Raw genomic sequence first — 11939 nt, 5'->3', positions numbered from 1 at the left:
AGTATTCTTGATACTGACAGGTCATCATGCACACATATATAGGGGTGTATGATGACCTGCCAGTATCCACTGGCATCAGTATTGAGCAGTCTGGTACCGTTACTGTGTCATCTAGCTGGCACTATTAGTACTAGTCCTGGTGCCATTACCTGCCCAGCCCTACTGCCTGCAGAGCTTGTTTGTTTTTATCAGTTGGACAGCTGCTTGCATTAATGATTGTGTATACTGTTTCATATTTTTAATACCTAATTTATATAGAAAGAATCATTCATTAGTAAATAATTAGCATGGTATGACATGCTTGGGCACCTGAGGTTGAAAAGAAAATGGCAGAGACTTCTTCGTGAGGACCTAACAGTTAAATGAGACTTCAATGACTACATATTTGTAGGAAGTTTACGTAAATAACAGCATATATATCTCATGAATGATGCTACTTGTGACATTTAATGCTGCTTTCAAGTAAGAAATGCTTTATAAGGTATAGTTTGTGTAAAATTGCTCTTTTTTTTGTGTGGATCTAGAGGCTTTTTTGTTTTGTGGTCATGCTAAACATTCGCAGAAATTCTCTATATGCAGGGCTTTGTGTCTCCTAACCCCCTGTGAATATGGGGGGACAGGTGTATATATTCCTCTTTTTGATTCAGTGGAGTAAAGGTTAGGATGCCTACCCAACCTGTTAACACCAGCACTCTCAGTCCCAGAGTACAGGCCAGTCCTAGCAGTTGCAGCAGATCCCTATGGGTCTCAGGATGCATTGAGTCAAATGCTTTCCTCATGTTCACCCTAATGCAAAAAATCAGATTGCTGAGGGTGACATTAGTAGTCACATTACGTTTTTCGTTCGCACTTTAGGTGAATCTGATTGTGGGAAGGGTGGAGGGAGTGTGTCAAGCAATTATAGCAATCAGCTTACTTGAGATAACCTTTACAACATTTCAAAAAAAAGTTTTGAACTACATAATCAGGAAGTTTACAGTCATGCTCACAGTAAACTATGTATGGTTTTCACAATGATACTAACACTGACTGTGACCACACAACACTGAGGTTCCACACTACTTAGCTCTGGCAGACAATACAGTGCTAAACACTAACTGATAGTGGCAGGCACCTTCACAATTTTAACATCTCACAATGTATTTCGTACAATTTCTGAGCTCCCTGTTTTTGCAAAATACTGCTTACATCTGGTCCAAGAGTGAATTCCATAGTGATAAGACCTTTATAGCCAGAATTCTCTCAGCACTGAGCTAATTATGGTAATGTATAATTTCACTAAGATGGAATGGTGGCCTACTATTACAATGAGCAGTATATATATTTTAAAGTAGACTTTTTCTATCCCAACTCGCTTCATGCTTGCTGGGTTAGGGTGCAGCCAAACAGACTGATATTGCTGGCATAACCCAAGAAGAGAGCAATAATTTTAACTTTCATATAAATATCGGACCCAAAAATAGAGAGAAAAAAAGTATCTGTTGGTAATATTTTGTTTCAAGAACATTACAAGGAAGGGAGAGTATAATAAAATGTAGTATATATTGTGTACATGTATATGCAAGACATTGACTTTGGACAGATGAAGTATAGTTGGCACCTCATTTATATAATTAATATTTTCCTTAATTTATGCTACAAAGCATTATTGCTGCTTGATTGTTCACAGGTTTTGACACTAACTTGCCACACTAACTTGCCAGAGTAAAAAGGCCCACCAATGTAATAAGTCTCACAAATAATTACATGCATTTAAAAGGAAATTATGAGAACTGTGAGATGCTCTTCAATTCATCGCAGTTTGCCCATTTTCCTATGTTGATAAATTGTTCAAAAGAAGTAAAATATTCAACTTTAATATCTTATTGTGGCTTCACTGGGATGAAACACCTGGAGGGGTTGGCACAGACTTAAAACAGTGAACCTTTAAATCATAGGCACATGCTTTAGAGTGATGTACTTGAAAGCAAGGATAAAATAATCTTTAATAATTGTAATGTGATGCAGAGGACTTGGTAAATTGATGGGGTTATATATATATTTTTATATATAATTGCCAACTATGCTGTGTCTTGGGCCTCATTCTTTTCAAGTGTTATTTTTATCAACAGACATTTCAATAAAATTTAAACTATATCTTCAAATCACATGCACAACATTAATTATGAAATTGAACATATTGAGAACCAGCCAATGTGTTACATAGTAAAACATCAGCAGAAATGTTTTACATACTCTCACTTGGCTTTGGTAGAGCACACGGAACATACAAATAACAATGAACATGACACAACTGGTAATTCTCTACACATAGCGTCTCACACGGATCCCTAAACTTAGCTCTTGGTGACTTATGTACATGGCTTATAATGGAAGACGTCTACAGCCTCAACACTCAGACAACTGGGATCTAGTTCTTTTATTTTATCTGTGAATAAAACTGATAAAATCTTGTGTGCATGTGTGTGATATATATATATATATATATATATATATATATATATATATATATATATATATATATATATATATATATATATATATATATATATATATATATATATATATATATATATATAATTTTTTTTTTTAACAAACCACACCACACAAATGAGACTCCCAGCATTATCAGTGCAGCATGGAAGTGGTGGTGGGGCTGAGGGCTGTAGTAATATGGTGCAAAGATGTGCAGGTGCTTGTGCTTCACAACCTATTGTGCTCTCCTGAACTACAGGTCAAGGCACACCATTTCAATTTGGAAGATATAGAATCACATTCCTGTTGATAGTAATCAAGAATATCTTTGTGTAAGGCAAGGCAGTGCAATACACTATTCAAAACAGGCTCTGAATCTGTGGTCAAAACTGGGCCTGTTTAAAGGGGGTGTCTCAAATCTAGACTCGTGTATTTGCATCACTTACATGTTGAAATAAATCAACATTTTCTACATGATAAAGGTGAGATCAGAACAAGATTTTGAGTAACACTATGGTGTTTCACAAAGTATATTTTTGTGATTAAAATGAAGCACTTTTGGTGATACTGTTGAAGCAAGTAGTGGTAATGGTCTACCTACAACTATTGGGGCTCATTCTTTGTGGATTTACTCATCAGGATGTTACATGATGTGTATTGAGAGCATTCAAAAGGATGATTTTGTCAGCACTTTGTAAGCTAGCAACACAGTTTCTAGCATGTGGAGGAGGGAAATTTATATTAATATAAATATATAAAGTGTAAGTATACATACATGTTCCATAACTGGCAAACTGACTAATGACATTACATATATGAAAACAAAGATTGCTTAAGCACCTCACCTGAAGTTTGTGCTATTAGTATAAATGTTTCACATATATATCTAGAGTGGATAAGGAATCAAATTGTTAAATATATGCAAGAAAAAGTCTTCCTGCAATGAAGAGACTCAAGAATATTTTGGCGTCCCTAAAAACAGATGAAAGCCTGACTTACTTCTGTTTTCTGTGTTCACTTATACCATCAAAAACTTGTGTGAAGTTAAGTATTTGCATACCGTCATAGCAAAACCTGCAATGCAGTTATGTGTACTTTTAATGACATCAATAATGGAAGCATTCAATGTTTAAAAGTAACTTCATGCTCCAATGTTGTTGAGGACCAAGATAAGTTCATTTGGCAAAACTATGAATTGGATTGTTTTACTTGTACTGTGGTTGTAATATACGACTTTTCAATATTTTAACAGAAGAATAAAAACAGATTTGCCTGAGACATCCCCTTCAACAGTTACGAAAATAACAGAAAAAACTTCACCTGAATCTCCACAGGAAGTCCAGATGCTTTCATCTTTTAAAGTTTAGTTGAGTACTCCCATCTCCTGAAGGATAATTGGAACAGTAAGCACTGATGACTAACAGTGCCACGTTACTTTGAAGAGTCTAGTAGTGTTTAATGGTTTCTATGGTTTTGTGAAGGTCTCTGCTTTCAGTAATGGTTCGTAAATGGCTGTATGAAACTTAGTAGGTCAAACTTTGCAGTGCCACAGGGGTAGATCTTACCAATTCAGTAATTCACTTCCACATCATCATCCTTTAGGATCATTCAACTTTATTACAGACTACATCTGATGGTCCGCTGCTGTTACTCTGCCTGCCTCCTGATCTCTGATGCTTACTTTTAAGTGAATATATGATGTAGTTTGGCACTAACCTTAACTCCTGTGCTGCTTTTAACTCGTACCTGTGCATTTTTGCACTTACCCAACTTATACATGGGTCTTATATGTGGCTCAGGACAAAAACCTTTATCATTACCCTAACTTGCTAATAAACTACTTGTTTGTGAAATGGTCTTCCATAAGCTTTAATTTCACCCTCCAAACACTACAAAAATTGACAGAAGACTTTTAATTCTTTGAAAATATTGTGAAAAAATAAATTCTTAAGGTAAAAAATAAAAAAATAAAATAAAAATAAAATAAACTAAAATAAAATACACAATAGTAATATTAATTACATGTCTTTTACTTATGACATCCAAATGCCAAAGCCCTAAAATTAACACATAGCAATGCTGCACGAGATGTTACACAAAGGATTTTGAGCTAGTGATCACAGCTACTGAGAGAAGGTGTGTGTGTGTGTGTGTGTGTAGGAAGGTGAAACATAAAGAAACAATGTCAACCAATTTGCTTGGTTTCATGAAGCAATTAATGATTTGTAACAAAAGAAAAAGGGAAAGTGTCAGCTCCTTACTGTTCAGCCTGTGCCTCTTCCTCCACCTCCGGTATGACCTTGTCCTCCTTGGCTGCCTCCAGCTTGGCCTCCACACCTCGAATGTACTCGGCCACTTCTTGGTGACCAAACTCCTCGGCATCATCAGCTGGTGTGTGGCTCCATCTGTTGGAGGGATGGATGGCTCTTCATGATTAGGAAAGGGACAAGGTATATCACCATATTTTAGTATATTGAAAATAACATTCCACTTTCCTAAAACTCATTAATGTCTGTAAGGTGTAGTCTCCTACTTCCTTAAATTTTTAATATAGATCACCTTATCTTTCTTGAAAATATAGGTGTTTTGAATAGAAAAAGTGGTGTCATGTTATATTTTAATTGGTTGATTGAAGGTCTCCCTGAACTGAGACACAGTTGAATTTAGTGATTATTTTTATATCTTTTTTATTGCTCTAGCTAATATTTATAAAACCAATGGAAGCCTCTCATTTCTACTTGTTCTCTTAGCATTCCTTTGCAGTGTCACCCACCTGTCCTTGGGGCTTGGAGGAACATGACACTTTTCCAGAAGGAAGATGACAATGTCCAGGTGCCCCTCAGCTGCTGCCAGGTGAAGTGCTGTCCGCCCATCATAGTCACTCTGTCCCATGTTCAGACCAGCCAGTGCATATCTAAAAGATTGCAATGACTACAGAAATATGACAAGATAATGACATGATTAAAACTCACCAAAGATTCTCAGTATTTCTTGTAATGGTCATATGGAAAAGACACGACATATTTGATGAATTTATTCGGGTTCCATTGGTGAGGAAAGTCAATGTAGGAGGATGGCTGGACGTTTTCTGGTCAAGAGCTTATCTAAGGCTCCTCCCAACTCTAATTCAGTTTGAAAATGCTCTCAGTAGTTTGTGAATAAAAACTCAAGACACCTGAGGAACTGGTAGGAAGAGGGCATCAAAGTGAGACATGAATGAACAGATGTAGGTATTCAGAGCACCCGCTGGACACACCTTCTCATGGCAGTAACGTCCCCTGCGGAGGCAGAGAAGAGGAGGGACACCACCTTCTGACCCCGGGACTCAAACTTCTGCTTGCGAGGATCTTTCTTGTTGGCAGCGTGACGAAGGTTGTCGTAGCGGTGGAAATTAAACACCTGAACCAGCTCCTGCAATTAAACAGTAATAAATGATGGAGAGAATCATTATAACATTCTACTGGTCTGGGATTAATATACTACAACATAAAGATAAATATCACTCATCTAAACTGCTTTTTAGGTATGCATTTTTTGTGGTTAAGTAGTAATTTTGCAAGGAAATGGTTTTGTAAATGCACCCTTGTTGTGTTGTGCTCACCTCACAAAACTTGAGGCCCCTGACTGAGTTACCGAGGGAGTCAAGAGGTGGTGACCAGGTGCAGATGCCCATGACATTAGGAATCACCAGCATGATGGCGCCACACACGCCAGACTTCGCTGGCAGCCCCACCTGTCACAGATTATGGTTCTCTTATTATTCATAAACACAAAGGATCAACACAGTACATTAAAAAGTTTTAGTAAAAAAGTTCATGTTCAACTATAACCAAGGAAACTTGAATAGCAAGAAAGATTTACATGAACACCCAAGCAAAAAATGTTAATCAAGAGTGATGCTGACCTTGAAGGCAAACTGGCCGGAGTAGTCGTACATGCCACAGGAGTGCATGAGGGAGAGGACGTCCCGCACGGCGTTGGGTTTCAGCACCTGCTCGCCGGTGGTGGGGCAGATGCCGCCGTTGGCCAGTGTTGCTGCCATCACCGACACACTTTCTGCCGTCACCTCCATGGAGCAGCACTGGGGAAGGGAGAGCTTAAGTTTTCATACAGCTATGGATCTTGTCAACACATCGCTGCGTCACCATTATTGTAGAACCTCTGAAACTGTTATCCTTCTATGCTTCAGTTTCAAATTTTTCAATATAAAGTCTTAGCATTTTACTCTCCTTATTTACATGTTTCGCAATTCTCATTTTTGTATTTTACTATAATCAAGTCTCACCATAACCTTTTCAAACATTTCTATTTCCACTATTAGTGCAACTTATCCTGTAGCCTACATATCAACAAAGTCTTTATGCATTTTTGTATAAGTTAACCAGATTAGGCCTATGTGGTAAAGGCTGTCTACTTTATTAGCACGATGGTTTGTATACGTAACTACTGTTGCTAATATAAAGTTTTGAAGTATTGAGTTCTGATGCTGGTGATTTTAAGCCAATGCAAGATGGCGCCACTATAAACACTAGCCTGCGCCAGAACGGGCTGGGCCGACCATCAGGCCCCACCGGGAAGAAGCCTTTGACCGACCATCAGGATCCACAGGGAAGAAGCCTACCGGCGCAATAGGCCAAGTTACTACAATCTCATGGGCCTTGCCGTGATCACCTTCTTGGGCAAAGTAATCCCTCTGGAGCGCTACAAAGCCTCACACACGCCCTTACGAACCCTCAACACCACTCGGCAATAAAAAGAAAAAACAACAACGAAAATCTTCATGGCATCAGATCCTTTGCCACCTCGCATGTTAGGAACCGATTTATTGGAAGTTAGGATAGCGCCGCTGGCACCACGATGGGCGAGATATGATCTTAATGCCGCCTCCGCCTGTCAGTGGCACACATTCAACTGTCACCGCTGACTGGGCTGGAAATGGAGTATCGGTGACTCTCATTTTCCTGCGACAACGATGAGGAGGAGGAGGAGGACGGGAAGAAGAGGAAGACGGGAAGAAACGAGGAAAAAGAAGAAGACGGGAAGGATGGTGATTGGGGGAGAGTAATAGTACGTAAAACTATAAAAAAATAGTAGTAGTAGTAATCGTTGTTGAAGTAATATGATGAAATAACGTATTACCGGAGTAATACGTTAATACCAGATTACCTTTGAATGGTGGATGGGAAAGGGAAGAAGTAGAAGCAAAAGGGGAAGAGAGAGAAATTAAATATAGGTTAAATTTGAACGAAAGAAGGATAAAAAAAAAGAGAGAGAAATGATATACAGGTTAACTTCGAACGAGAGAAGAAAAAAAAACAAAAACATGAAAGGGAAATGAAATGCCCGCTAACTTTAAACAAATGACGAAGAAAAAGAAGAAAACAAATAAGAAGCCGAAGAGGTGACAGAGGAGGAGCAAGTCAAGACGCATAACGCTTGGGTACGGCGCGGCACGGCAGAGAGAGGCAATGACCGAGGCGGGGTGGTGGTTGCTTGTATGGCCCGCTGTTTATCTTGGGCACCAGGAAGCGGAGAATGGCCCGAGTGTGCAGCCGTCAGTGTCAATGCCTGAAGGTGGACGTGAGGTGCGCATGTTGTGCTTGGAGGCGTGGGCAGCGGGGACTGAGCGCCCATTCATGAAGGGGGATGAAGGGGATGAACTGAGATTAGAAGGAAGGGGAGAGGAACGGATGGCGAGTAAAAAAGGAGGTAAGGGAACGCTCCGTGCTCTCAATAACTTTCCCTCAACAGATAATTAGTCGTGAGTAGAGGATTGAGAAGTGAGAGCAAAAGGAGAAGGAGGAGTGAGGGGAAGATGGTAAAATAAAGAAGGAAGGAGATGAAAAGATGTGGATGAGGGGGAGGGGAGGAGGGGAACTTCGGGAGCTGGTAACAGGAAGACATGGACACCCCTTCTGGCCATGACAAAACCACTACTATTTATTGCACACACACACACACACACACACACACACACACACACTGGGGGGAAATTATTGACAATTTGTCTTTCAGGAATTTGCTGGGGCGAGGTAAAATGTGTGACCACCAGGTGCTCTCTCTCTCTCTTAGATATTTGAAAATAGCAACAAAAATAAATAAACTTATAAATAAATAAATAAAGACAAATATAAATAAAACGTCACCATCACTTCTATTTCTGCTGCTGCCTCTGCTACTACTACTACTACTATTACTACGACTACTACTATTACTACCACTAATATTACTCCTCCTACTACTACTACTACTACTACTACTATTACTCCTCCTCCTCCTCCTACTATTACTCCTCCTCCTCCTCCTCCTCCTACTACTACTACTACTACTACTACTACTACTACTACCAACAAACCAGCGGCAACAACTGGCAACGCCTCAACAATCACGTAAGATAATTAAACAAAGAATATATAAGAATGAACAACTATCAAGATTAAGACAAGAAAAAAAAACACGAATGAAACAAAAAGAAAAAAAAAACACTGAAGAGGTGAACAAACCAAGACAAAAACCGAAACAAAAGAAAAAAAAATGCCAAGGCGAAGCATAAACCAAGAAAGAAGGAAAGAGAGCCGCGTAACACCTCGGCTAAAATTAAAGACCAAGAATGTGAAGCTCGACAATAAGTTAAACTCACAGCCACTTAACCCAAGAGAGTGAGTGTGTGTCGGAATATGTTTGGGCTTCATTATTATCTGCAGCAAGGGAGGAGGAAGAGGAGGAGGAGGAGGAAAAGCCTAGCAAGGAAAGACGAGAAAGACTTGGAAGGAGAATTAGAAGAGACTGAGAAGGAGAATCAGAAGAGAAAGACTGGGAAGGAGAATTATAAGAGAGACTGATAAGGAGAATCAAAAGAGAAAGAATGGGAAGGATAATTAGAAGAGAGACTGGGAAGAAGATCAGAAGAGAGACTAGGAAGGAGAAATATAAGAGAAAATGAGAAGGAGAATCAGAGGAGAAAGACTGGGAAGGAGAATGAGGATGAGTGAACGAATGGTAAAGAATAGGAGGAAGGAAAGACTGAGAAGGAAAAAGAAGAGGAGTAGGGGAAGGTCTATGAAGGAGAAAGATGAGTAAAGACGATGAGGAAAGAAGAGGAGGAGGAGGGAAAGACCAGGAAAGAGAAGGAGAAAAAGGAAACACTAGGGAGAAGGAAGGAAGAGGAAAGAGTGAGAATAAGACTATTGTTAGAAGGAGAAAAAAGGAAACACTAGGAAAAAGGAGGGAACAGGAAAGAGGAGAGTAGAAGACTATTGTTAGAAGGAGAAAAAGGAAACACTAGCAAGGAAGGAACAGGAAAGAGTAAGAACAGTAGACTATTGTTAAATGTAGAAATATAGACGAGATGAATGATTGGAGACGTGGAGAGAAGGGCGAGAAAAGGGCAAGTGATTTAGGATGGCATAGTAAGGAAAGAGAATGGGGAAAAAAATATACGATGCGTTAAAAGGAGGGAAAAGAAAGGATGAGAGAGCAGAAGGAATAGGCGGATAGGAACGGAAGGAATGCAAAGGAGTACAGAGGATGGAAAGAACAGGAGGGAGGAGGAAAATAGAGGAAGAAATCTGCGTTAATTAAGATGTTGAATGTTTCCTCCATGATCTCAAGTCAGTTAAAGTCGAGACAAGTAAACAATGGAGAGCATAAACAAAGCTGGTGAAAGAAAGAAAAAAACTCTCTCTCTCTCTCTCTCTCTCTCTCTCTCTCTCTCTCTCTCTCTCTCTCTCTCTCTCTCTCTCCTTTGCTCAAAATACACCTGACTACTGTGATTCGTGTCCAGGTGATCGGGAGATGAAAATGAAGGACGGAGGGAAGGAAGGAAGGAAGAAGGAAGGAGAGGAGGGAAGGAAAAAGAGATGAAAGAGAATGACGAAAAGAAGGAATCACGGAAGAGAGTAAGATGTAAGAGGTGGAGGAAGGAGGAGGAGGAGGAGGAGGAGGCAAGGAAGGAAGCTGGGTAGACATGAAAGGAAGGAAAAGGTGAAGTGAGATGAAGAGATGAAAGAGGGAGGACGAGAGGCATGCAGGACAGGTGAGGGAAGGTGTGAGAGGCCTTGGGAGAGGAGAGAAGGAGAGAGAGAGAGAGACTGAAAATGGATGTTTAGGGGGAAGAAAATGATGATTGGGAGAAGAAAGATAAAGTTGTGAGGGAGAGAGACAGTGAGGCTGGGGATAACAATGAAGAGAGAAGGGAATTAAAAGAACTGGGACAGAGATAAGGATGGAAAGAAAAGGAAAGGAAAAAGAGGGATAAAAAGGACAGGGACGGAAGATACAACTTGGAAGAGGGAGAAAGGGAAAACACGACAGAAGCATGATGAAAAAAAAGATACGGAGATAACGAAAGAAACTCAAATGCATAAAGAAAGAGAGAGGTATAGGCAGAAACAGAAGAGAAGGTATAAATTAAGTAGGAGAAACAAGAGAAACACGACAGAAGCATGATGAAAAAAAAAGGTACGGAGATAGAGAAAGAAACTCAAATAAAATACATAACGAAAGAGAGAGAGGAATAGGCAGAAACAGAAGAGAAGTTATTAATGAAGTAGGAGAAACACGAGAAACACGACAGAAGCATGATGAAAAAAAAATACGAATATAAAGAAACTCATATACATAAAGAAAGAGGAATAGGCAGAAACAGAAGAGTTAAGGTGTTAATGAAGTAGGAGAAACAAGAAAGAAGATGAAAAAGCAAAGACAAATAAAAGAGAACCACACAGAGAGACTAATAAAACAAAGATACGAACCAACATACGAGCGTCGGGTGAAAACAAATCAAGTCGACAGTCCACACCTACAGGAACCACCAGACCCGTCGGCTTTTTAATGTGACTTACGTGACTTTTAACTCAGCGCGGGAATTAACAAAATACGACTGCCGGGGGCTCGTTCTCAAAGGGGTGCAGAGACGCTAAATCAAGTTGTTTTCGAGTATCCCGGCAAAAGTGGTGGTGGTGGTGGTGGGCGGTAGTGGTGGGGAGGGCTGTAGTGGTGGTGGTGGTGGTGGTGGGGAGGGCTGTGGTGGTGGTGAGACAGCGACGGTAGGGCAGGCGTTTCATGATGAGGCGATAACAATGTCCGTATTTTTCTTTTTTTTTACTCTACTACTACAATTACTACTACTACTACTACTACTGCTACTCTACTTCTTTTACTGCTACTACTACCACCACCACCAGTCACCACCACCACCACCACGAAGGCGCCACCAGCCACTTCACCAAGAGTGTTTGTCCGCCAGTTACTCATATTCAACTTCAAGAGTTCTCTGCTCCCTCTCCCTCTCTCTCTCCCTCTCTCTCTCTCTCTCTCACACACACACACACACAGTCACCATGCCAACCCTTTCCGTCTGTCTGTCTGTCTGCAACATTTTTTTTTCTTCGTTCTCGTTCCCAGTTTTCTTCTCAATTAAAAAAAAATATATATATATGTAAAAAAAAAAAAAAAAAATGATA

The 11939-nt window shown here is 39.9% G+C and overlaps 1 protein-coding gene across 9 annotated transcripts in view; it reads right to left on the bottom strand.

Moving 5' to 3' along the window:
* Positions 1–2563: 2563 nt before the first annotated feature.
* LOC127002482 (glutaminase kidney isoform, mitochondrial-like) overlaps positions 2564–11939 on the bottom strand; it is an 88180-nt gene continuing 78804 nt past the window's right edge. For 8 of the 9 annotated variants that reach the window (XM_050868549.1, XM_050868501.1, XM_050868489.1 and 5 more), the window contains 6 exons: positions 6380–6556; positions 6077–6208; positions 5732–5886; positions 5249–5389; positions 4737–4880; positions 2564–3859 (listed from right to left, as the gene is read on the bottom strand). In XM_050868549.1, coding sequence (XP_050724506.1) covers positions 3832–3859; positions 4737–4880; positions 5249–5389; positions 5732–5886; positions 6077–6208; positions 6380–6556 — 777 coding nt within the window. In that variant the 3' untranslated portion in view covers positions 2564–3831. Of the gene's footprint in view, positions 4881–5248; positions 5390–5731; positions 5887–6076; positions 6209–6379; positions 6557–11939 lie in introns of all 9 variants that reach the window. The other variant, XM_050868496.1, reaches the window with a different exon arrangement.

The sequence above is a fragment of the Eriocheir sinensis genome, chromosome 2 (genome assembly GCF_024679095.1).
Source record: "Eriocheir sinensis breed Jianghai 21 chromosome 2, ASM2467909v1, whole genome shotgun sequence".
Taxonomy (NCBI): domain Eukaryota; kingdom Metazoa; phylum Arthropoda; class Malacostraca; order Decapoda; family Varunidae; genus Eriocheir; species Eriocheir sinensis.
The sequence above is the reverse complement of the archived record's forward strand: the minus strand, read 5'-3'. Positions and strand labels throughout refer to the sequence as shown.